Genomic DNA, 27635 nt, shown 5'->3' on the forward strand with positions numbered 1-27635 from the left:
CTGAAGCCCATCCTGCAGTTGGTCACACACTGAGCTTTTCCCTAGTTGCCCCATGTTATTACACTGGAAATAATGTTGTACCCCCAGATAGCACATACCCCAGGGGGGCAGAAAGAATACCCTCCCAGCAGGGCAAAATAACTAACCAAAAGGCAATACGTCAACCTATCCCTGGGAGGCTCTTCCACGTACTCACTACTCTTTTATCCCCCCAAGAGACCACCGTGTAATCTAGATATCAGTGGGTGCTGGGAGTTTTGACCCCTGCAGTCTCAGGTGCAACTGGCGGCTTTTATTTCCCCCAGCAGAGAATATGCAAAGTATGAGAAGCTCAGGTGATGATGTTTATTCATAGACAGAAATATCTTCTTCCTGCTCGGCAGGTTCCGAGGAATCTCAGGTTCAATTCCCGAAGGGTTCAGCCTCGTTCTGAATGTGGGGTAAAGTGTCACAAATACACACAGAATATCCCCAAATACTGGATTTACCTGTTTCTCCGTCACATTTTGTACAAACAGAAAACGAGCGTTTACACGGCCTCAAGGGAAACTATTCCCTCAGAGCTTGTGAACCAAGTCAGCGACTCGCACTGTGGGCCGGCACATAGCACTGACATGGCAGCTTACAGCCAATGGAAAACAGTTCCTTCTAAATATGGAAACCACCTGCTTCACTAACAGACTATTCTGCGGCAAATGTTCATATTGATAGTAACAGCAACATTTAGGGTTCAGTTGCCCTTGGAACGTGCCAATCACAGGTAGAAAGGGCAAAGAAATACTCACGGGGGGGACAAGACTCGTCTTCTTCATTCAGCTCCGCCCCAGCCGGCAAACATTTTGTATTCTCCTCCTTCTGGGGGAGCAGTTTGTCCTCCCTGCTGGGCCCCGATGGGTGAAGTTCATCACTGGCTCCCCCTACAGGCTCCTTCTGGAAGAGACAAGCCATCTTCTTGACACAGACTCCCAACAAGGGCTGATTATCCACAACATTTTCTGGGGGTTCTGCACCAGATCTGGGGGCTGGAATCACAGGATGATTTTCGGGGTCACCCTTGGGGCCAGCTAAATCACTCGTGGGGCCCGGCACATCACTCTTTGCAGAGGGTGGGTCATTTTTGGGAGCTGGAGGGGGGAGCTTCTGCGGTGGTTTGGGAGGAAGATGAGGAGGAGGACGATTGGGGGGTCTGGCTTTAATAATGCGAGCTGGTTTCTGGGACAGATTCACCAGAGGTGGGAGGGTGTCAGTAGCCGACATGTTGTCATGGAAACTCAAGTGCCATCATCCAGACAGCTGTAAAAGAAAAATGGCAGTTGCCTGGTTTATACATGATCTCAACCCAGAGAATGTAAAGGGTTAAAGAATCCCAAGTGCCACTAATAAAGCAGAAAATAAAACCGTTAACCCTATTCAGCGAGGACACAATATATTTTGCATAAGGGTTAAAGAATCCCAAGACAAAAGCCTCACCCACAATAGCCTTTGCCCTGAGTGGGGCAATAAGGAAAGGGAAAGGTGCAAACAAACCTAATGGCAGGTAGTAAAACTCGTGCACGACGACATTCCCATGACGCACAGCACACACTCAACAAGGTTTTCTGGGTCTGAACGTTCCTTTAGCTTTGGAAAAACACAGTCTGTATCATTAACCCCCGGGTGAACCTGGAGCCCCAGAGCTCTAATCCCACAGACAGGAAAGGCTGAATTTCCTACGGACATGGGACAGGAAAGGACTAGTCCTCTAATCACATCCTGTAGCCAAATCCAACCCTCAATCCAGCATGGGGGAAGCCTGATAAACAGACTCTCATCTGCACAAATTCCTTCATTCAACAGAGACGCTACAATGCACAATAACCTGCTGCTCCATTCAAATATCTTTCTAGTCTGCAGATCTGACGCTACAATGCAATAACCTACTGCTCCAATAAAATATCCTTCTAGTCTGAAGATGTGACGCTACAATGCAATAACCTGCTGCTCCAATCAAATATCCTTCTAGTCTGAAGATGTGACGCTACAATGCAATAACCTGCTGCTCCAATCAAATATCCTTCTAGTCTGAAGATGTGACGCTACAATGCAATAACCTGCTGCTCCAATCAAATATCCTTCTACTCTGAAGATGTGACGCTACAATGCAATAAGCTTCTGCTCCAATGATATCTCTTATCAGAGGAAACAGTAGCACATAGTGAGCAGGACAATCACAGTGAGACTAATTTACAGTCACAATCAGAGAGGGGCACAATATACCCCCGTGTGACACCCACTTATCTCTGCTCTTCTATTTGTGTCTTTCCTTCTACTCCCCCCCCATGTCTCTCCTATTCACGAATTTCCCCCCCCCCCCCCATTGCCCTGAGTCTCATCTATTTTTCTACCCCCCCCCCCCGTATCATCAATCTGCTCGGCCTCCACTTCTCCCTGATTCACACAATATACAGACACTGGGCACATTTGGGATATTCCCTGCCCCCCCCCCAAGGCTGTTGTAACAGTGGTTACAATAAACAGGGTCAGGCCCAGGAGAGAGGTGCGGGGAGTTGCAGGGAGTGTGTGGCACATAGGGAATCAGGGAAACTCCCGGTGGGCCCAGGTGTCAGTGAGGAGAGGAAGGATAATAATAATAATATTACTGAGAGTCAGGACCACCATCAGAAAATCACAGGGCCCCATACGACAACATTTCCTGGGCCCCCTGGGCTGCGGCCAGGTGGCCAGGGCCCCTTAAACATCCATGACTTCCTGAAATCAGCAGCTCTCAGAAAGATGGGGGGCCCAGCTAATCAAGTAAGTGTGGTGTGGCCAGGTCCCCCTTATCCTTGGGGCCCCCTACAACTCTCCCCCCTGCTGTCCCCCCTGATGGCTGCCCTGCTGAGAGTGGCCCCTGGGCTAAGGCGTTTGTATTGCCCCTGGTGTCCCAGTCCGACACTGAGTGCAGGGAGGGAGGGGGTGGCTCAGTATAGTCTGTATTTCCCTGCACAAGAGCTAGCAATCTCTTACACTACATGGAACTCATTGACTCTTGAAGGACATTGACTTGAGCTTCTCTGAAGAGAGAGAGACTGTCAGCTCTTTGTACCATCTGCCTCCCCCACCCTGGTGTGACCCCCAAGATTCTTTCAGTGTCCCCCCAATATCCTTGCGCTTTTCCTCTTCTGACTGTGCTGAACCCAGAGACTCCCTGAACCCAGAGACTCCCTGCACAAAGAAACTCCCTGCAGCCTGCCCCCAGCACTACCCCCAGAGTATGGAGCAATGTCCCAGACACAGGGGGGGGGTATTTAGGAGAATGGGGAGAATGTGCAGGTGTCACAGAGGGGAGGTGGGGGGAGCTGAACACAATGGGATATAGATGATATAACAGACAGTACATACATACACACATATATATAATAGATACAGAGAGAGAAAATCTATAGAGGAGTAGGGGGGGGAGTAGTAGTGGGGCGGGTTCCTCACCTCCCGGCGGCGGCGGCGGCAGTAGAATCTCTAGTCTGTGATCTCGTCAGTCCGGGAAGGAGAGCGGCGCTCGGCCAGTGGGCGGGGTTGGAAGGTGGTGGGCGGGGCATCTATTGTTCTCGGAGCCGGGTGTGGGGATGGGAATGAGCTGCGCTGAGGCTGCTGGGAGCGCTGAGTGTCACGTGTCTGAGTGTCAGCTCTTGGGCCCAGACACAGCTGCTGCTCCTGCGCCGATTTCTCTCTGTCTATAAACTCGCCGCTGGGACTGACACATCCTGCTGCTGTTCTGGCTCCTCCCCCGGCCCCTGGGATTGGCAGCTGGTGAGTAGGTGGGTGTGGCCTGCAGGCTCATTATTACACTCCATTGTTCCTGCACATTCACAGGAGACTCAGGGGCCACACTCAGTCTATAGAATCCCATGATGCACTGCAGCTGCTCCATTCTCTCATGTTCATCATCTCCCCATGTCTCACCCTTGTACAACTGGACTCCCTATAGTAGTCTCTGCACTGCCGGCTCTGACTGCTGCAACAATGTAGCAATTGCACTGACACAAGGAAAACTGGTTCCACAGTCACAACTAGGGAGCACAAGACTGACACCATGAATAACATGTCTCCTCTGCAGGTCTCTTCTTGACTTCCCCTTTAGGAAGGATCCCATATACAGAACAGGAGCAAGAGGTGCTGCAGCTGCCGGATCTCAATCTCCTGACACTTTCCATGGTCCAATGAGAGAAAGGAGTTGTTTGGGGGAGCGGAGTTCTCAGCAATTAACAGAAGGAGACATGGGGGGGGGGGGTGAAGAGACTGGGGGTGAATAGAGACGACATCAATAACAGACAAGTCCGGCACTTTATATGTTTCCAGCTAATTTAGGAATTAATTGGGTGTAATGAAGTCATTAGGAAAACCAAATGTTGGACAAGGAACTCAGAGGTCTCCCATGGATCAGATAAATGTTGAATAAAAAGACAATTTTATTTGTATGGAATCATCATACCTGACGCGTTTCATGTCTACGACACTTACTCACAGGCTACACACATGACAAACAGGGGTCACTATTTAAAGACCAACTCATTGCCTTATGGGAAAGTGGAGGATTTTGTACCAAAATGTAAGGGCAATATCTGTGTATGGGGCAACCTCAGGGTTCGGCCACCCAGGAATTACACTTTGGGCCCCATTTATTAAGTGGTGCAAATATTGGCCCAACAAGACTGAACATTCATTGGACTCGTGGAACATAATGAGACATAATATTATAGGACATTATAAGGGCTGTCACTTATTCTACGACTCACCCAATCCCACTTTTGGCCACTGCACTTCTGTATGATGCCCAACTGTGGTGTCACCACTGAGACATGACTTCTGTATGATGCCCAACTGTGGTGTCACCACTAAGACATGACTTCTGTATGATGCCCAACTGTGGTGTCACCACTAAGACATGACTTCTGTATGATGCCCAACTGTGGTGTCACCACTGAGACATGACTTCTGTATGATGCCCAACTGTGGTGTCACCACTGAGACATGACTTCTGTATGATGCCCAACTGTGGTGTCACCATTGTGACATGACTTCTGTATGATGCCCAACTGTGGTGTCACCACTAAGACATGACTTCTGTATGATGCCCAACTGTGGTGTCACCACTAAGACATGACTTCTGTATGACGCCCAACTGTCGTGTCACCAGTGAGACATGACTTCTGTATGACGCCCAACTGTGGTGTCACCATTGTGACATGACTTTTGTATGATGCCCAACTGTGGTGTCACCACTGAGACATGACTTCTGTATGATGCCCAACTGTGGTGTCACCACTGAGACATGACTTCTGTATGATGCCCAACTGTGGTGTCACCACTGAGACATGACTTCTGTATGATGCCCAACTGTGGTGTCACCACTGAGACATGACTTCTGTATGATGCCCAACTGTGGTGTCACCACTGAGACATGACTTCTGTATGATGCCCAACTGTGGTGTCACCACTGAGACATGACTTCTGTATGATGCCCAACTGTGGTGTCACCATTGTGACATGACTTCTGTATGATGCCCAACTGTGGTGTCACCACTAAGACATGACTTCTGTATGATGCCCAACTGTGGTGTCACCACTAAGACATGACTTCTGTATGACGCCCAACTGTCGTGTCACCAGTGAGACATGACTTCTGTATGACGCCCAACTGTGGTGTCACCATTGTGACATGACTTTTGTATGATGCCCAACTGTGGTGTCACCACTGAGACATGACTTCTGTATGATGCCCAACTGTGGTGTCACCACTGAGACATGACTTCTGTATGATGCCCAACTGTGGTGTCACCAGTGAGACATGACTTCTGTATGATGCCCAACTGTGGTGTCACCAGTGAGACATGACTTCTGTATAATGCCCAACTGTGGTGTCACCACTGAGACATGACTTCTGTATGATGCCCAACTGTGGTGTCACCACTGAGACATGACTTCTGTATGATGCCCAACTGTGGTGTCACCACTGAGACATGACTTCTGTATGATGCCCAACTGTGGTGTCACCACTGAGACATGACTTCTGTATGATGCCCAACTGTGGTGTCACCACTAAGACATGACTTCTGTATGATGCCCAACTGTGGTGTCACCACTGAGACATGACTTCTGTATGACGCCCAACTGTGGTGTCACCACTGAGACATGACTTCTGTATGATGTCAGACCATAAAACGGATTTCAGTGCAGCAGCCCTATTAACTGATGTGTTTAGAAAAAAAACACGTTTTCCAAAGGCAGAATCCCTTAAAAATGCTCACATGCCCCACCTAGTGGTAGATATGAGAATCGCTCAATGGTAAAAATCCAAGTCTGGCTCATACAAGTCACAACCCATTCAGTTACACTGAGTAGGAGAAACAATATCTGGAAGCAGTTCTTTCATGAAGTGTTGGCTCTTTCTGAAAGCACATGACCAGGCACAACGGCCTGAGATGCACCTACACACCAATATTACAACTCAAAAATAAATAAAATGTATTGGTTGAAGAATAGAATTTTAAATGGTAGAATGAATTACTTGCAGTGTATACAGAATAATTTAATAATACAAACTCTAAAATAAAAATCAGGATTGAATCCCTTTAAAGTTCCAGCAGAACACCACCATAAACAAAACAGGTTCAGCTCTCTGTAGAAGGGCACCATCACATATCCAACATGCGGCCCCTCATGTACATCACACCGACACTACGGGCTGAGGGTCACATTGGGACCCCTATACATTCCCTCCCATACCCATACAGTGGAGGCTTCCCAGGTGTGTGGCTGATTGCTAGAGGTAGGTGCCCCATGTATGCTGCAGTGGAACCTTATTCTAGAAGGGGGGACATCATACCCACTGATACTCAGGATACCGGGAAGTGAGGGATTTTTCTCATTGTACCTGCAAAGTATCAAGTGCACACAGTGCCAAGTTCACACACAGGCTACAAACACAAGGATAGATATGTGGTAGGGACTTTAGATTGGAAGTTCATTGGGTCAGGGACTGATGGGAATGTGATAGGGACTTATATTATAAGCTCACTGGGGCAGGGACTGATGGGAATGTAATAGGGATCTTAGATTGTAAGCTCACTGGGGTAGGGACTGATGGAAATGTGATAGGGACCTTAGATTTTAAGCTCACTGGGGCAGGGACCACTGGGAATGTTTTAAGGACTTTAGATTGTGAGCTCACTGGAGCAGGGACTGATGGGAATGTGATAGGGACCTTAGATTGTAAGCTCACTGGTACAGGGACTGATGGGAATGTGATAGGGACCTTAGATTTTAAGCTCACTGGGGCAGGGACTGATGGGAATGTGATAGGGACCTTAGATTGTAAGCTCACTGGGGCAGGGACCGATGGGAATGTTTTAAGGACTTTAGATTGCGAGCTCACTGGAGCAGGGACTGATGGGAATGTTTTCAGGACTTTAGATTGTGAGCTCACTGTGGCAGGGACTGATAGAATCTAATGTCCCTACTACATTCCCATCAGCCTACTGGGGCAGAGACATTAATTAGAGTGTAAGCTCAGCTGGGGCAGATATTGATGTGAAAGGGACTTTAGATTGTGAGCTCACTGGGGCAAGAACTGATGGGAATGTAATAGGGGCCTTAGATTTTAAGCTCACTGGACCAGGGGCTGATAGGAATGTGTTAGGGACCTTAGATTGTGAGCTCACTGGACCAGGGGCTGATAGGAATGTGTTAGGGACCTTAGATTGTGAGCTCACTGGACCAGGGGCTGATAGGAATGTGTTAGGGACCTTAGATTGTGAGCTCACTGGGGCAGGGACTGATGGGAATGTTTTAAGGACTTTAGATTGTGAGCTTACGAGGGCAGGGACTGATGGGAATGTGACCAGGACCTTAGATTGTGTGCTCACTGGGGCAGGGAGTGATGGGAATGTAATAGGGACATTAGATTATAAAGCTGTGAAATATGTTGGCGCTATATAAATACATGTTAATAATAATAATAGAGTAAGCTCAGCTGGGCAGATATTGATGGGAGGGATATTAGATTGTAAGCTCACTGGGGCAGGGACTGCACAAACTGCTCAGCATTTGTGCATTTGTATCTGAGCACTAATTTGTGTTTTCCCTGATGAGCTTATTCCTGCACCTCTTGCCACATTTAGAAGTCTCCACCCTCAGCCCAATTTCCTCATCATCTCCTCACAGAAAAAAGAAGAAGTGTCCCCAAGAGCAAGAGAATTTGGTGCTACACCCAGGCCCATGGCAGCTGTCCTGTATGTGCAGGGTGCTCTTCTCTGGCTGCACCTCACCCAAGGTACGTGAGCTTCTATGTCATTGTGTAGTCCTGACTGACTGCTGCTGCCTACACTGCCATGATCTGGATCTGGAGTGCAACATAACATTTGCCTGTAATCTTCTCTCCTCCAGCCTGTGAGCAGATCCACATCAACCAAGAGCCACAGGTCCTGGTCACAATTACTGGAAACTCTGTCCCTATTGACTGTGGCATCAGTTATACAAACATTGATATTGGCACCACCATCTTTTCGGCAGTGGATCGGGACAATCCTGCAGGAACATATAACCGGAATGAGCAATCGGTGGCCATCACAGATACTAATGGCACCACAACTGTATCTCACAGCGTCCAGGCAAATGGGCAGTCTGCCATGTACTACTGTGTCGTAACATGTGGGACATCCATAAAGTCCGGCATCGGAACCTACATACATGTGATAGGTATGGTGAGAATCATATGCACACCCCACCCAGGGAGGGACAGCTTCTGAGATCCTTCTCTTTCTTGTACACAGATAATGGGTATGTGAAACCCACAGATCCTTCTTCTCAGCTGCAGTCCAGTTTGATTGCCCTGCTCGTCCTTCTCTTGCTCCTGTCGGCCACAGGGACTTCCCTACTGCTGCTCCCATTTATATGGAAGAGAAAGGTGAAGTACGGCATTGCCATCACATGAACACTGTGTTCCTTCTCTTTTTCCCCTGATGGAGTTTATATGAACACACTTTATTTCTCTCACATCTCATGCTGGTCATGTTCTCTCCCTACAGGGTGGCTCCCCACCTAAGCCCCCCAGGGGTTTGACATCAGTGTCACCTAAAGAGGACAAAGAAGCCTCCAGTTCTGTTTATGAGGTGAGTATAGTTTTACTGGAGATCCGGGTTTTGGGGTTGGATAAAGGTATATATGGGTTTCTCCATCGCCATCTTGACTTCTGCTCACTATCGTTGCACATGAGATGCACATGATAAGGCAGCAAGTCTACTAAGACATTTCTTGGTACTGCACAGGAGTTCCCGAGCTGAAGTACTTGCACTCGACCAGTTCTGAGACAATTAAGTTCCCAAGTATAGTTGTTCAATGTTGCCGTTCTTTGCTGGCCCTCATCTTGACTTGTGTTGGGTGTGCCATTATTCTAGCGTTGGCTAATGGGCCTCATTCTATTACCACCATGTCACACAATACCATTTATCACATCTAATGAACTGAGGTCAGGTTGTCTGGTGGGCCCTTGTGGCAGGTATGGGCTTTGAGCTGTGGTCATTATATACCAATCCTCTGACCAGTTCACTTCAGGGACACTGCTAGAATATTTTCTCTATCCCAGTGCTGTCCAAATTCTGTGGTACCCAGGGCCAAAATTTTACTGGCCTAGGAAGTCAATGTTGGCCACTCCCCCTGATAAACCACACCCACTGTAAACCACAAGAACGTTTAAGATCATATCCACATTAATGTGCTAACACACCAAAAAACCAAATGGTTGGTGCTCACTGCAGGGACATCACTCATATGTGAAAAATTGAAGTCATGTTAAAATATCCCCTTAAATCCATATGCCTCATCCTCCCCTGTGGATAATACAACAACCCCCCAACACATGATTAAACACCTTAGGGGCCTTTAACAACAATTTCCAAATGCTAACAAACCCCAAGAACAAACCCCTAACAGCCTTACATTCCACAGGTAGCATAGGGCAAGCAGAGAATGGCACACACAGGCAGCACTTGGCAAGCAGAGAGTGGCACACACAAGCAGCACTGGGCAAGCAGAGAGTGGCACACACAAGCAGCACTGGGCAAGCAGAGAATGGCACACACAATCAGCACTGGGCAAGCAGAGAATGGCACACACAAGCAACACTGGGCAAGCAGAGAATGGCACACACAAGCAGCACTGGGCAAGCAGAGTATGAGACACACAGGGAGGGAAGACAGAAGAGAGCAGGAGACAGGGAAAGCTCTCAGTCTAAAATGTACTACATACAGTGACACAGTGCTGGGGCCCCATTAGTATTTTGTATAAAGTGTGAACAGGAGAACAATGTGGCAGTTTCAGTCTGGGTCTCAGGTAGAACAGTACAGGGGCTTTAGTATATAAACAATAGAGGGGTCTCAGGTAGAACAGTACAGGGGCTTTAGGATATAAACAAAAGAGGGGTCTCAGGTAGAACAGTACAGGGGCTTTAGGATATAAACAATAGAGGGGTCTCAGGTAGAACAGTACAGGGGCTTTAGGATATAAACTATAGAGGGGTCTCAGGTAGAACAGTACAGGGGCTTTAGGATATAAACAATAGAGGGGTCTCAGGTAGAACAGTACAGGGGCTTTAGGATATAAACTATAGAGGGGTCTCAGGTAGAACAGTACAGGGGCTTTAGGATAGAAACAATAGAGGGGTCTCAGGTAGAACAGTACAGGGGCTTTAGGATATAAACAATAGAGGGGTCTCAGGTAGAACAGTACAGGGGCTTTAGGATAGAAACAATAGAGGGGTCTCAGGTAGAACAGTACAGGGGCTTTAGGATAGAAACAATAGAGGGGTCTCAGGTAGAACAGTACAGGGGCTTTAGGGTATAAACAATAGAGGGGTCTCAGGTAGAACAGTACAGGGGCTTTAGGATATAAACAATGTCACAAGTGTGAACAATACAGGGGATTAGTCTGAATTTGAGGTTTAAACAATGCAGGGGCCAGTTACTCTCTGTAGTGATACCTTTTAAATCTTACATATGGTAATCAGACACAGCATGTGGGGGGCCACTATTTTAGATTCCCTTCATGTTTACTACTTTGGATTCCTCTCACCCAAATTAGCTGCCACGGGCATCAATGGACTCTCGGCAATTGAATTATATTAACTCGTAGATTTCTCACTTCAGTCTTTAAAGCCCTGTCCTGACTCTGAGCTCTATCTTACACTGGAGAAGGCGCCCCCGTTACCCAAGGGCAAGGTAAGACTCAATTTACTCATAATCTCCCCCTTACTCATAAACCCCCACCCCACTGTCCAATCATCCACTTCCCTGACATGTTCTGCTAAAAGCCCCATATTCAATCCACTCTTTATTTCTGTAGGTAATTAATGTGGCGACACATCAGAGTCCCAAAAGCAAAGCCAGTCCCAAGGTAATGTGGCCCCTACTCTGTGTAACTGCACATTGTCCCTATATTAAACACAAGAGCTACAAATATCCCTTATATCTGTATAATCAGTGCTTAATAAAGGGATTTTATACTTACTGGAAAATCCTTTACGAGTCGGCCCTCCTGTCAGTGCAAACGTGTGGGTTAATGTCAATCTCATCTCTGAAGGTAGGACAGAAGAATTAGTCTCTTGACCCCCAACCCTAGTTATAAGCTCTGGCTCCACCTCCCCTTGCCAGTTCGTTTGTAAAGCTTAAAAAGGTGGAGTATCTCAGGTGAGAGGAGGAAGGAAGATCAAGAGAAAAGTTTGTAAATAGAAGAAAAACATAGTGTCCATTGACCCATACTAAAATCAGCCTGGGTGGGACTTCATGGATTTCTTTTCTTAAAATGATTTATTGAGACATGGGCTCTGACCCCAATACACTTGGCAACGTTTCAGAGACGCCATTGGTCTTTTATCAAGTCACCTGGACAACACCTGTGCTCTGTTATTTGTACATTGTATCACAGTGACCCCTAGTGATCTCTTTTCAAAATAGTGTTTCACATTTGCAAACATAGCTGTAAAAAAGGTATACAATAAACACCACATCAGTAAAAATGCTTTTCCATAATTTACATTTAAATACCTGTTGCTTTAAAATTATTTAACGATAAATTTTACTTAAATCGTATTCCCTGTTGAGACCATGGGGGGCCAGCGTTTCTAATTTTCTGATCCATCTCGCTTCTTTCTCTAGTAACATTTTTACTCGATCTCCTCCTCTCCGTATTCTTGGAACATAATCTATTATTTGATATTTTAATTGTTGTACCCCATGCCCCGCAGCAAGGAAATGGTTTGCAAGTGCTTGATCGCTTTTCTTAGTATTTATTGCGCACTTGTGTTCTCTTATGCGCTCCTTGTGGTCTGTCCGACATAGAATAGCCCAAAAGTACTCTCACATGTGTAATAGCCGTTCATTTTAATTGCTGTTCCTTTCCTTGGGTGATATAATAGCTCTCCTTTTAAGCAATTTGAGCAACAGTTGCAGCCAAGACATGGGTATGTCCCATTTTTTCTTGGTCGCAACAGTCGCTCCTGGGTGTGTCCCTCCCACATCTGCTCTTATGGCCATTGATCCAATGGTCTTTGACTTTTTATATGAAATCAGTGGAGTATTTTTGAAAACATCAATTTCTGGCAAACCTTCTATAAGTAATGGCCAATGCTTTCTTATAGCTTTTTCCACATAGGTACTCTCAGTGCTATACTGGGACACAAATGGAATTCTCTGAATTTGGCTTTTTGGAGTTTTCCTTACATCCTGTTTTACATCAGCCCATTGTTTTTTCAATAGTTCCGAGGGATATCCTCTCTCTTCAAATTTGGTTTGCATTTGACTTAAGCTGGCCACAGACGCAAAGATCCGATCGTATGAATCAACGTACGATTGGACTTTCCCATCTCCCGACCTGCCACTAACCATTCAGATCAAAGTCTTACCAGTCAGATCAAATAAAGTAGTTAAAGAACAGATCAGCAATGTTCTGCCCCTGACAGCAATCGTACGATAGACAAAGCTAGTGACAGTCTCCCACTGAAAATCGTACGAGATATTATCGGCAGCCAACACAAATTTTCTAACCTGTCCGATCGACCAATCTCGGGTGCACGAAAAATGTCGGGACTCTCCACACACGTTCCGAAAATCGTACGAATCCTCGATTCATACAATGAGATCTTTGTGTCTATGATGGATAAAATTATGTCACGACCAGCACCCAATACCAGAACAAGTGCCATGTACCCTGGTCTTGGCTCGGCTTCACCATTAGTGTGACCACCGTTGGGCTTCGGGAGGAGCCCTCAGCTTACTTGGGTGCCACCTGGACTCAACGAGGGGTACAAGGCGAGATGTTCTGGCTGGTAAAGGGGCACGGCTGTTAGCAAAGTCTTTTGGGCTGAAGGTCACGGTACAAAAGGATTAGGCAGAAGGATGGTCAGACAGGCTGGGTGGAGGCAGGCGGATATCAGAATCGTCAGGCAGGCAAGGGTCAAACCGGGTTGTCAATCAAGGGGTTAAGCAGGAAGAGTTGTCGTAGGCAGGCAAGGGTCAGGATACAGAATGCAGAGTAGTCAAGAACAGGCTGGGTCAAACACGGTAATCAAACAAGCAGGATACAGATCAGATGCACAAGGCTCAGGAAACCACTAGAAACCAAGTTCTATCACAGGCATCTGTCTGCAGTCAGAATGGGCCTTTTATAAAGAAAGAATTAGCGCCAAAAAAACATGCACATTCGCGCCAAAATGCGCTGGCGCAAACATGCAAGCGTGTTTACACCTATAAACAACATGCAGGCGCGCCACGCGCGCCCTAAGGAAGACAAGATGGCGCAGGAAGAGGACCACGCGGCGGGCGTCCCCGCCGCCCCACTAGACCACCAGGGCAGGTAGGTTTTATTACAAATGATCTGTAATGCAATAAAGTATTTTTGTCAGTGGGTTTTATATACAGGTCCGAGGACAGTGCATTCTCCTTTCGACTAATTAGGGTATCCAAAAATGAAACCTGATTTAAATCACTGTGTAATGTGAACTTCAGCTTTGTTCTGGTACAGTTAATTTGACGATGGAATTCTTCCAGGGTCCTCTGTGGCCCCGTCCATATTACAAAAAATATTGTCGATAAATCAGTACCAACACAAACAATGTGTTTTGTATAACTCATTCGTATAAACAAAAGCATTCATATAAATATTCGCATATGATGGGGCCACATTGGACCCCATCGCCGTTCCCCGTATTTGCAGGAAAAATTGGTCCTTGAATAGAAAGAAGTTGTTATGCAAAACTAATTTCAAACAGGATAGAACAAAATCCTTTTGTGAACCATCCAACGATTCACCTCGGCCCAACTCGACGCAGACCGTCTCCACACCTCCATCATGTGGGATGGAGGTGTACAGGTTCTCCACGTCGAGCGTGGCCAAGATGATATCCCCAGGTAGATTTTTGTGTCTTTTTATTTTATCCAAAAAGACCCCTGTATCTTTGATGTATGAAAAATGCGTTAATACATAAGTATTGATAATTTTATCCACAAAAATTGAAAGTGGAGACAGTATCGATTCTATGCAGGAAACAATAGGACGCCCTGGGGGATTCCCTAAATTCTTATGAATTTTTGGTAAGACATAAAATACTGGTGTAATCGGATTTTCAATTTGTAGGAATTCCCCCAAGGGTCCGTCAATTATACCTGCATCACTTGCAAACCATTTCCTTGCTGCGGGGCATGGAGTACAACAACTAAAATATCAAATAATAGATCATGTTCCAAGAATACGGAGAGGAGGAGATTGAGTAAAAATGTTACTAAAGAAAGAAGCGAGATGGATCAGAAAATTAGAAACGTTGGCCTCATCGGGGAATACGATTTAATTAAAATTTGTCGTGAAATAATTTTTAAGTAATTGAAATCAGAAGATGGCATCTCGGAAACGTTGCCAAGTGTATTGGGGTCTGAGCCCATGTCTCAATAAAGGCATTTTAAGAAAAGAAATCCATGATTGGTGCTGTCAGTAATTGGAAAATTGTGACTGAACGGATACAAGGTGGAAACCGTTGAATGTGCACCAGGCTCAAATAATTGGGAGGTTACGGGTGCTGACTAAGAAACCTGGGACTTATTGCACTGACAGCTCAGCCTACTAGAAATGGATTTTCCAGTAAGTATAAAATCCCTTTTTCTCTAGTCGGCCCTCCTGTCAGTGCAAACGTGTGGGGACGTCCAAAAGCTGTCCCATAATTTCAGAGTGGGTAATAAATGGAAACTTGTTGTAACACTTACGTTTTCCTGTGTAATTCAATAAAACAGTGGCATTTTTATTATGCCAATAAAACATTGTAAGATTACTGTGTAATTCAGTAAAACAGTGGAATTTGTTTTCTTTGCAATGCAATGAAACATTGGAAGATTTACTGCTACTGTGTATTCTTTGAAACTAGGGATGCAACGAATCCATGATTCGGTCCAGGATTCGGTTTGGGATTCAGCCAGGATTCTGCCTTTTTCAGCAGGATTCGGATTTGACCAAATCCTTCTGTCAGGCCGAACCGAATCCGAATTTGCATCTGAAAATTAGGGCCGGGGAGGGAAATCTTGTGACTTTTTGTTACAAAACAAGGAAGTAAAAAAATGTTCCCCTCCCCTAATTTGCAAATGCAAATTAGGATATGGTTCTGTATTCGGCCAAATCTTTTGAGAAGGATTCGGGGGTTCGGCCGAATCCAAAAAAGTGGATTTGGTGCATCCCTATTTAAAACCGTGAAAGATTTACTGTGGTACAGCCTCCTGTAACATTTTGCGGCCAAACACGACCGAAAGTTGAAGCAAACACATATCTGCTCAGGTGTAACCAAGTTATGTAAGGCCCATGAAGTACTTTGTGCTCTAGTAGAGTGAGCCTTGACTTGGAATGGCTTCGGTTTTTTTGTTCACTTCTTAAGTGAAGTTGACTGTTTCTACTAGCCATCTGGCAATGGTTCTTTTGGAAACTCCGAGGGGCAAATTCACTAAGCGCCGAAGCGCATAACGCTAGCGTCAATTCGCTAGCATTGGTCATTTTCGTTACTTCGCAAATTCACTAACGAACGCTGGCGTAAATTCGCTAGTGTTACTTCGCACTCTTACGCCTGGCGAATTTTCGCAACGGATGTAACTACGTAAATTCACTAATGCGCGCATTGTACTGAACGCTACCTTTTACGCTAGAATTCCTTCGCCACCTCAGACCAGGCGAAGCGCAATAGAGTAGATAGGGATTGCTTCAAAAAAAGTTCACATTTTTTCTAAGTCCCAAAAAACGCTAGCGTTTTTTCTATATTATGGGTAATAGGCTGAAAAAGATCGAAAATTTTTTTGGGGCTCCCCTCCTTCCCCCCTACATTTCCTAACTCATGGCAACTTATCTATACAGTGGGCACATGTGTAGGGCAAAATAAACATTTTATTTGATGTTTTGAAGGTTTCCCAGGCATTTGTAGTGATTGTACGTATTCCTCCATTGAAATTTGAATTTGGCGCCGTATGCAAATTAACCATCGCTAGCGTAACTTCGCTTCGCTTAGAGAATCAACGCTAGCGCAACTTCGCAACCTTACGCTACCCCTGAGCGCAACTTCGGATTTTAGTGAATTTGCGGAGCGCTGGCGAAACTACGCCTGGCGAAGTGTGGCGAAGTTACGCCTCTTACGAATCTTAAGTGAATTTGCCCCCTAGACCTTTGTGGGTTGTGGAGTATGATATCAATAAAGATATGTTCCAGTCTCTCACCACTTTAAGTTTGTGCAGCTGCTTTTCCTTATCGTTAGTTGGGTTTGGGCAAAGGGATGGTAAGACTAACTCCTGACTGATATGAAATCCAGAGACCACCTTTGGAATGAAACCTGGTATTGTTCTGAGGATGACTTTATCCTGATACATAACCAGCCATGGTTCTTTGCGAAATAGCGCTCTTTCCTGAAGTTATTGCTATGAGGAATGCCACCTTCAGGGACAACCATTTGAGCTCAAATGAGTTTATGGGCTCAAATGGGGTTTTTTGCAGGGTGGAGAGTACCAATGGTATGTCCCAAGGGGGAGTAGCATCTTTGAAGGGAGGTCTGGCGTGTAGAACTCCCTGTAAAAAATGTTGTATGGTGGGATCTTCTGCCCACCTAACGTTTGACAGTGCTGAGATCTGGGACTAGTGTGTTGAGTGCCAGGCCTCTAGTAAAGCCATCTGTAAGGAATTCTGTGATTAACCGTGCTGTACTGTCTGTCCATACCAATTGTCTGGCTGAACACCAGGTAAGAAATGTACACCATTGTGGTATGCTTTTCTTGTGGATGGTATCCTAGCTTGCAATAGGATCTTTACGGTCGATGGTGAAAAACCCCTTTGTAAAAATAACTGGGTTTCAAGATCCAGGCATTCAAATTAAGCATGGGTAAGTTGTTGTGTCTGGCTGGACCCTGGATGAGGAGGTCCGGTCACAGAGGTAGTCGCCACGACTTGGATACTGACACAGTCTGTTGGGCCAATCTGGTGCAATGAGAATGGCTGTGGCTTGTTCCTGCTTTATCTTGGCAATTACACTGGGAAGAATCGCTAGAGGTGGGAAGGCATACACCATGATGAAGGTCCATGGAATTAGCATTGCGTCCGTGAACGCCGCTCCCAGATCTCTGGTCCTGGAGCAGTAACAGGATAGTTTGAAATTGTGTCTGGATGCTAATATATCTATGTCTGGTACCCACCACCTCTGCACCAGTTGTGTGAATACCTCATCATGCATGGCCCATTCTCCTTGGTCTATTGTTTGTCTGCTGAGGAAGTCAGCTTCCCAGTTCAGGACTCCAGGGATGAATACTGCTGAGATGACTGGGACAGTCTTTTCTGCCCATGTCATCACCTTTGTGACCTCCTGCATAGCCAGAGTGCTTCATGTGCCTCCCTGCCTGTTGACATAGGCTACCGCCGTGGCATTGTCTGATTGCACTCGGACTGGCCGGCCCTGGAGTTTGTCTGACCAACCCCGGAGCGCTAGGACTATCGCTTGTAGTTCCAAGATGTTTATTGGAAGCTGAAATTCCTGATGTTCCCAACGCCCTTGCAGAGTAAGTGAACTGAAAGCGGTCGCAGGCTGCAAACCAGAGGAATAGTTGTAATTTTGGATGGATTGGTATGTGCAGGTAGGCATCCTGCAGGTTTATTGAAATCATGAAGTTGTTGGACTATGGTGGAGCGCACCAACTCCATTTTGAACTTGGAAACTAATGTGTTCAACTTTTTCAGGTTGAGGACTGGTCTGAAGGAGCCTTCTTTTTTGTCACCAGAGAGGGTGGAGTAGAAGCCGCAGAATTTTTGAAGCTCTGGGACTGGTGCAATGACTCCCGCCTGTATAAAGGAGGAGATGCTTGATCCAAGGCCTTTTCGTTTTGGTGGGGGGGGGGGGGCACCAATGGAACAAATAGTTTTGGAGGAGGGCTAAGAACAGAATTTTGTATCCAAACTGGATGATTTGTAGGAGCCATTGATCTGTGACATGTGTCTCCCAGCAGGGATGACTTAATCGGCCTTCTACTTAAGACTCTGCATCTTGATGTGGGCAGTCATGAAGATATAGGCTTTTGGGAGGCAGGCTTCCAGTGCTGTCTGGCTAGTTGCTGCCATTGCGGTCTAGCCTTCAGTGTCCCTTGCTCTGAGTTAGTCCTTTGGAAGGAGGAGGATGGAAAGGAGGTAGTTCCTATTCTGGATTGACCACAGTCTTTTGTTGGAAAACCTATGTGTCTGTTCTAGCCACCCTTTCTTTCCAATTGTAAGGAAAGTACTCTTACCTCCTGTAAAATCATTAATTATTTGCTTCAATTCTGGTCCGAACAGAGAATCTCCTGAGTATCTGAGATTATGCAGTTTGCTTTTGGATGCGGTGTCATCTGACCAGTGACGTAGCCATAGAGCTCTTCTGGCAACCACTGTACTAGCTGTTGATTTTGCTGCTAGTCGGACTATCTCTAAAGCTGAATCCGCTTTAAATGCTATGGTAGTGTGTAGTATATCCACCTCTGCAGATAATTGTTGTGTTGATGAAGGTGGTTGATCCATGAGCTCTTCAGTCCTGCTGCCGACGTTGGCAGCCTCAAAATTTCTGTGGATTGCGTATAAGCCCTTTTTAGGGCTGACCTCGTTTTTTTGTCCATTGGTTCTTTAAAAGCTGCCTCCTCTGTTGGGAGGGTAGTTTGTTTAGACACGAGTGCAACTGCAGAATCAACCTTTGAGGGTTTATCCCATATTTTGTGTTACTCCTCTGGAATGGGGTTTTATACAAACGTTTGGTTAATGCCGAACGTCGATCTGGTTGTGACCATTCGGCCTCAATAGTTTGAGAGATTACTTTGAATAGTAAGAAGGATCGCGCCTTCCTCTGGTCTATTCCTAGCACTTTATCTGCTTTGGAAACCATCACTGACTCATCTTTAATTTCTAGGGTCTCCATCATTGCCTTTAAAAGTTTGCCTGAGACCTCAGGTTCAGTGAAGGAATTTGTATGTTCTGTTTTAGAATCGCACTTTGAAACCAAATTTTGGTGGTCTGATGCCTGCAGGTCAGATACGCTCAATAGACCAGTTTCTTCCTCTGGAAAAGAAAATTCTCCGGTTCTGAGTATAAATCCTGAGCCCTGCTATTCCTATTTGAGGATGTATACTGAGTTTTTTGAAAGGTAGATTTTATCCATTTCAAAAAATCTCCAAATTGTGGTGGAAATTGGGATGTTGATGGTTGCTCCTGTAGTATCTGACCACACTTCTTACCTTAACCCTTGTTGGTCACTCTGATGGTATTAAAGGTAACTCTGCATACCTTATCCCTTCTCCTGCAGGCTGATAGAAGTGCCTGGGAATTAGAATTCTGTGTATTAATATCACTTGGTGGAATGTACACAAGGGGGGAATTACTGACTCGTGTTGGACGTCCCATCATACTCCACCTACAAGTGTCTGCTGAACTGCACTTGCTGCAACATGCCAGCAAGGAGGGAATAAATCAACGTTGGGAGACAGCTGTGCATGCCTCCAAATCCTCTTGTATCAGTCACCACCAATATGATTGTGGGTAGTTCCATTTGCTGCAATCTGCCAGCAAAGAGGGAAAACACCATAGCTTGGGAGACAGCTCTGCATGCCTCCAAATCTTAAGCCTAGAATTCTGTACCCTAGGAAGGAAAAATAACAAAAAATAACTCAAGTAACTTTACTGTCCTACACCTCCAAGGCAGGACAGAGAACTGGGGATGGGAGGTGGAGCCAGACCTTATATACTAGGGAAGGGGTCAAGAGTCTTAAGGTGGCCATAGATGTAAAGATGTCACCAAACGAGCCAATGTGCCCACATTTGATCTCTCCCCAATGTGCCCACATTGAGGTGGGCGATATCAGGCTGATCTGATCGTGGGCCCTAGTGCCTAAGGATCGGATCATAATGCATCCAATACGGGCATTCAGATTGCAGGACCGCATACACGCACAGATGCGGGCGCGATCGGACGGGATTGTTTAACCTGTCCGATTAAGATCTGCCCGACTTTCGACCATATATCGATCAGGGAAGTCCGTCGGAAGGCCCAACACACGGCCTTTATTCTTCTCCAGAAATGAGGTAGACATTAACCCACACATTTGCAATGACAGGAGGGCCGACTAGAGAAAATATCATTTCTGTCACATTACTCACTGAAACTTGTGTTCTATAATAATGTACCCCGTGTCGTCAAATATGAGGATATAAAAAGTCACCTCGGAGTTCTATGTCCTATATAAAAGCACTCGGCCTCAGCCTCGTATACAGTCAGCCTTTATATAGTCATCCAGCTCCAAGGTGACTTTAATGAGAGTGAGTAAAAGTGAATAATGAGCAGGGGAGGGTTGGTATCTCTGATGGAACAGTTTGTTAATGAGAGAAATGAAATAACAGCAGTGTACGACCTGTGCAGGTGAAACCAATTGGTGCCCAAGAACTGACCCGTGGAGGAAGCAAGAAACCGCCAGTGAAGCCGGTAATAAAAGTTATTACTTACACTGATTTACATATGCAAATTAGGGTTTGGATTCGGCCGAATCCCAAAATAATGGATTCATTGCATCCCTAATTTACTCACCCCCACACTATGGTTGCACAGAATCCAATATTGAGTTGAGAATTTAGCCTAACCCAAGCATTTCAGCGGGATTTAGATTTAGCTAGGGTTTATATTAGGTTTGGCTGAACACTTAAACTCATGTGACATCAAATCTGCCGAACACAACTTTTTCACAAAATATTTTTAAAATGCAAATTATTGCTCAGGTTCAGTATTTGACCAAATCTTCGATCGCTGGAAGAGAAATAAAAACAGTTGGGGGGAATAGACCCTAAATAAAACACTGATCCCAGAAGGATTGAGATTAGTGTCAGTCCCCTACTCCACACTCATGTGATGGTGCATTAGTATGTGTGTGTCTGTGTCATGGTGCTGCATTGTGTTGGTTAAAGTAACAAAATCCATTTTCCTTTTCCAGAAGCCAAAAAGAAGCCACACAGAACAAGATCTGTATGAGAATGTCCACCAATAGGATATTTGGTGCCCACTCCTATTTCCCCTTTCAGTATTTACTAATATTTTTTTCTCCATATCTGAACTGAACAAGACACTGTCAATTATAGACATGTTATTGTTGTTAGTATATAGGGGCTGTGTCAGTGTATAGGGCAGAGTCCTCCCATATATTCCATTTATACTATAGGACAGTTATAGTGTGTGTGTTAGTGTATAGGACACAGTCTCCCCATATATCCCATTTATACTATAGGACAGTTATAGTGTGTGTGTGTCAGTGTATAGGACACAGTCTCCCCATATATCCCATTTATACTATAGGACAGTTATAGTGTGTGTGTGTGTCAGTGTATAGGACACAATCTCCCCATATATCCCATTTATACTATAGGACAGTTATAGTGTGTGTGTGTGTCAGTGTATAGGATACAGTCTCCCCATATATCCCATTTATACTATAGGACAGTTATAGTGTGTGTGTCAGTGTATAGGATACAGTCTCCCCATATATCCCATTTATACTATAGGACAGTTATAGTGTGTGTGTGTGTCAGTGTATAGGATACAGTCTCCCCATATATCCCATTTATACTATAGGACAGTTATAGTGTGTGTGTCAGTGTATAGGATACAGTCTCCCCATATATCCCATTTATACTATAGGACAGTTATAGTGTGTGTGTTAGTGTATAGGATAGAGTCTCCCCATATATCCCATTTATACTATAGGACAGTTATAGTGTGTGTGTCAGTGTATAGGATACAGTCTCCCCATATATCCCATTTATACTATAGGACAGTTATAGTGTGTGTGTCAGTGTATAGGATACAGTCTCCCCATATATCCCATTTATACTATAGGACAGTTATAGTGTGTGTGTTAGTGTATAGGATAGAGTCTCCCCATATATCCCATTTATACTATAGGACAGTTATAGTGTGTGTGTGTCAGTGTATAGGATACAGTCTCCCCATATATCCCATTTATACTATAGGACAGTTATAGTGTGTGTGTGTCAGTGTATAGGATACAGTCTCCCCATATATCCCATTTATACTATAGGACAGTTATAGTGTGTGTGTGTGTCAGTGTATAGGACACAGTCTCCCCATATATCCCATTTATACTATAGGACAGTTATAGTGTGTGTGTGTCAGTGTATAGGATACACTCTCCCCATATATCCCATTTATACTATAGGACAGTTATAGTGTGTGTGTGTGTCAGTGTATAGGATACAGTCTCCCCATATATCCCATTTATACTATAGGACAGTTATAGTGTGTGTGTCAGTGTATAGGACACAGTCTCCCCATATATCCCATTTATACTATAGGACAGTTATAGTGTGTGTGTCAGTGTATAGGACACAGTCTCCCCATATATCCCATTTATACTATAGGACAGTTATAAGTGTGTGTGTGTGTCAGTGTATAGGATACAGTCTCCCCATATATCCCATTTATACTATAGGACAGTTTATAGTGTGTGTGTGTGTGTCAGTGTATAGGATACAGTCTCCCATATATCCCCATTTATACTATAGGACAGTTATAGTGTGTGTGTGTCAGTGTATAGGATACAGTCTCCCCATATATCCCATTTATACTATAGGACAGTTATAGTGTGTGTGTGTCAGTGTATAGGATACAGTCTCCCCATATATCCCATTTATAATATAGGACAGTTATAGTGTGTGTGTCAGTGTATAGGACACAGTCTCCCCATATATCCCATTTATACTATAGGACAGTTATAGTGTGTGTGTCAGTGTATAGGACACAGTCTCCCCATATATCCCATTTATACTATAGGACAGTTATAGTGTGTGTGTGTGTCAGTGTATAGGACACAGTCTCCCCATATATCCCATTTATACTATAGGACAGTTATAGTGTGTGTGTGTCAGTGTATAGGATACAGTCTCCCCATATATCCCATTTATACTATAGGACAGTTATAGTGTGTGTGTGTCAGTGTATAGGACACAGTCTCCCCATATATCCCATTTATACTATAGGACAGTTATAGTGTGTGTGTCAGTGTATAGGATACAGTCTCCCCATATATCCCATTTATACTATAGGACAGTTATAGTGTGTGTGTCAGTGTATAGGATACAGTCTCCCCATATATCCCATTTATACTATAGGACAGTTATAGTGTGTGTGTGTGTCAGTGTATAGGATACAGTCTCCCCATATATCCCATTTATACTATAGGACAGTTATAGTGTGTGTGTGTGTGTCAGTGTATAGGATACAGTCTCCCCATATATCCCATTTATACTATAGGACAGTTATAGTGTGTGTGTGTGTCAGTGTATAGGACACAGTCTCCCCATATATCCCATTTATACTATAGGACAGTTATAGTGTGTGTGTGTTAGTGTATAGGACACAGTCTCCCCATATATCCCATTTATACTATAGGACAGTTATAGTGTGTGTGTGTCAGTGTATAGGATACAGTCTCCCCATATATCCCATTTATACTATAGGACAGTTATAGTGTGTGTGTGTCAGTGTATAGGATACAGTCTCCCCATATATCCCATTTATACTATAGGACAGTTATAGTGTGTGTGTGTCAGTGTATAGGACACAGTCTCCCCATATATCCCATTTATACTATAGGACAGTTATAGTGTGTGTGTGTGTGTGTCAGTGTATAGGACACAGTCTCCCCATATATCCCATTTATACTATAGGACAGTTATAGTGTGTGTGTGTGACCCTTGTGAAGTCTCTGAGGTTCTTAGGCACATCCCCTCAGTTTTTTCCATATCACTTATAGCCATTAGACCATAGGTATCTGGTGCACGCTGGATCCTCCATCAAAGCACTTGGAAGTCGAAAATGCTGCAAGATCGACAGCTGCACTCTCTCTATGTAGTTAGGGTGAGGGCAAATGGTAAGATTTCTTGCCTGTGATTAATCTGCACTACTGCAAGTGACAAATCTCCCTAGAAAATAAAGGGAGGCAATTTCAAACAATAAAGCCAAATTAAATCTTCTATTATTTGTCTGTCATGGCGGCAACACTTTTAACAATTTCATGGAATAACTGGGCAGCTGGTAGGGCACAATAAGATTTACAGCATGAAGTTAACGATACATCTTGCCTGGAAAAGGGATCCAGATCTCCAGCTGGCACCCACGTCTGCACCTGACACAAAGGAGGAAGAGGAGGAAAAAAACATAGAAAGTAAAATTTAGGGAAACAGGGTGAGACTGAGAACAGAAAAAAAGAAAATAAAGGATGGGGAATGTGGTTCTGCAACTGCACAATATCCATGCTAGTGATGTGAGGGTTTTCCTGACCCGCACCCACCTGCCACCAGCGCAAGCCCAACTTCTGGGTTCCATTTATAGACCTGCCCCACCAATGATGTCACAAAAGAGGCAGGGCAAGAGGTGCGCGTCTATAAAAGTTCAACCCGGAAATCGGCATTTGGAAGCTCGCGGGCGGGGAGAGGTCAGAATAGCTCAACCCGCACTGGAAAGGGGCGTGGGAAGTCGGCCCGAAATCGCCAGACCCACTGGTATCGGGCCGCCTCGCACATCACTAATCTGTGCCAGTGGCATCACTGGAAATAACTGGCGGCACCTATTTGTGTCCCACAAACACCGGCAAAAGACTTCAATGGCAAGCAGAACCTAATGGCAAAACCAACAGGGTGAGGGATGGACAGAAGAAATGGGGTAGTTGATGAGGGAGAGACAAAGAAGAGGGTGAAGGATTGGTAGAAGAAATTGGGCAGTCGGGGAGGGACAGATAAAGGAAAGGGTGTGGGATGAGCAGAAGAAATGGGGCAATGGAGGAGGGACAAAAGAGAGCGTGAGGAATGGCCAGACTGAATTGGGCAGTCGGAGACGGACAGATAAACGATACGATAGGGTGAGGAATGGACAGAAGAAATTGGGCATTCGAAGAGGGAAAGATAAAGGAGAGGGTGAAGGATGGGCGGAAGAAATTGGGCAGTCGGGGAGGGACAGATAAAGACAGGAATGTGAGAGGCAATGGAGCAGACAGAGACTGAGTATAAAGGAGAGAGGGAAAGAGGAATGTGAGAGGCAATGGAGCAGACAGAGACTGAGTATAAAGGAGAGAGGGAAAGAGGAATGTGAGGGGCAATGGAGCAGACAGAGACTGAGTATAAAGGAGACAGGGAAAGAGGAATGTGAGAGGCAATGGAGCAGACAGAGACTGAGATTAAAGGAGAGAGGGAAAGAGGTGTGAGAGGCAATGGAGCAAGACAGAGACTGAGTATAAAGGAGAGAGGGAAAGAAGGATGTGAGGGGCAATGGAGCAGACAGAGACTGAGTATATAAGGAGAGAGGAAAGAGGAATGTGAGGGGGCAATGGCAGACAGAGACTGAGTAAAAGGAGAGAGGGAAAGAGGAAAGTAGGGGGCAATGGAGGCAGACAGAGAACTGAGTATAAAGGAGAGAGGGAAAGAGGAATGTGAGAGGCAATGGGCAGACAGAGACTGAGCTAATAAAGGATGACAGGGAAAGAGGAAATGTGAAGGGGCAATGGAGCAAGACAGAGACTGAAGTATAAAGGGAGAGGGAAAGAGGAATGTGAGGGGGCAATGGAGCAGAGCAGAGACTGAGTATAAAGGAAGACAGGGAAAGAGGAATGTGAGGGCAATGGAGGCAGACAGAGACTGAGTATAAAAGGAGAGAGGGAAAGAGGAATGTGAGAGGGCAATGGAGCAGACAGAGACTGAGTATAAAGGAGAAAGAAGGGAAAGAGGAATGTGAGGGGCTAATGGAGCAGACAGAGATCTGAGTATAAAGGAGAGAGGGAAAGAGGGATGTGAGGGGCAATGGAGCAGACAGAGACTGAGTATAAAGGAGAGAGGGAAAGAGGAATGTGAGAGGCAATGGAGCAGACAAGAGAACTGAGTATAAAGGAGAGAGGGAAAAGAGGAATGTGAGGGGCAATGGAGCAGACAGAGACTGAGTATTAAAGGAGAGAGGGAAAGAGGAATGTGAGGGGCAATGGAGCAGAACACGCAAGACACTGAGCTATATATTAATTGGTAGTAGTATGTGTAAATAACCACAGGAAAAGATAAGAGGAAGGTGTGTGTTAGAGGCGCCAATGGAGGGCAGACAGAGATGCAGCTCACATAAGGAAAGCAGCAGGGAAAAGAGTTGAATGAGATTGAGAGGTCAATTGTGAACCCCACAAGGACAAGAGACTGAGCATTTCAAAGAGAGACAGGGCCAAAGAGCGATGTAGGGGGCTAATGGAGCAGAAAATGTAAGACCATATTGAGTACCTACATTAAGGAGACAGGGCCATATCTGGCTAGGACACTGATAACGCTGACCTGAAATGGAGATACGGAACAGAGCTCTTTGTAGTCATAAATTGTCGTTTTTGAAATTATCAAGGAAGAAGAGGTGAAGACCGGAAATGCTCGAAAGAGAACCGTGTCAAATCGCGCATCAGACTTCTATTGACCAGCACCATTTGAGTATAACGGAGAAGCAGGGCAAAGTAGGAATGTGTGAGAGGCAATTGACTGAGATTTGACTGGACGCAGACACGAAAGAGACTTTAGAAAGTATATAATATGGATGACGCAGAGGATACAGCTTAGCGAAAATGACATGTATGTTGCTATGGACGCACGACCAGCAGACTATTGAGTCACTAAAATGTGAGAGAGGGAAAGAGGAATGTGAGAGGCAATGGAGGCAGACAGAGACTTGAGTAATAGAGATTTAAAGGAGAGCAGGGAAAAAAGGAGTTTAGAATTGTGAGCGGTGTTCGCCATATGGTAGCAGACGCACAGCACGACTGAGTATACCAAATTAAAGGGAGAAGGGGATAGTTTAAACGGACAATTGTGGAGCGGGATCAAATAGGAGCAGACTAGATGTACTGAGTATAAAGGAGATAGAGGGAAGGAGGAATGTGAGAAGGCAATGGAGCAGACAGAGACTGAGTATAAAGGAGACAGGGAAATAGGAATGCGAGGGGCAATGGAGGCAGAACAGAGACTGAGTATAAAGGAGAGAGGGGAAAAGAGGAATGTGGAGAGGCAAT

General features: G+C 45.2%; 2 protein-coding genes across 3 annotated transcripts in view; one reads left to right on the forward strand and one right to left on the reverse strand.

Moving 5' to 3' along the window:
- Positions 1-3757, reverse strand: part of arhgef15.S (Rho guanine nucleotide exchange factor 15 S homeolog) — a 31448-nt gene extending 27691 nt beyond the window's left edge. The window contains exons 1-2 of one of the 2 annotated variants that reach the window (XM_018239740.2): positions 3466-3757; positions 786-1293 (exon numbers count right to left, since the gene is read on the reverse strand). In XM_018239740.2, the coding sequence (XP_018095229.1) occupies positions 786-1257 (472 nt within the window). In that variant the 5' untranslated portion in view covers positions 1258-1293; positions 3466-3757. Of the gene's footprint in view, positions 1-785; positions 1294-1527; positions 2245-3465 lie in introns of those variants that run through there. The other variant, XM_041588979.1, reaches the window with a different exon arrangement.
- A 4418-nt stretch (positions 3758-8175) lies between these two features.
- LOC108703565 lies at positions 8176-21813 on the forward strand. The gene is made up of 8 exons (XM_018239762.2): positions 8176-8308; positions 8422-8733; positions 8808-8941; positions 9063-9146; positions 11178-11249; positions 11374-11424; positions 20966-21028; positions 21531-21813. The coding sequence occupies exons 1-8, from the start codon at positions 8254-8256 to the stop codon at positions 21582-21584; spliced, it is 825 nt and encodes a 274-aa protein (XP_018095251.2). The 5' UTR covers positions 8176-8253; the 3' UTR covers positions 21585-21813.
- The last annotated feature ends 5822 nt before the right edge of the window (positions 21814-27635 follow it).

Source organism: Xenopus laevis, chromosome 3S (assembly GCF_017654675.1).
Source record: "Xenopus laevis strain J_2021 chromosome 3S, Xenopus_laevis_v10.1, whole genome shotgun sequence".
Lineage (NCBI taxonomy): Eukaryota > Metazoa > Chordata > Amphibia > Anura > Pipidae > Xenopus > Xenopus laevis.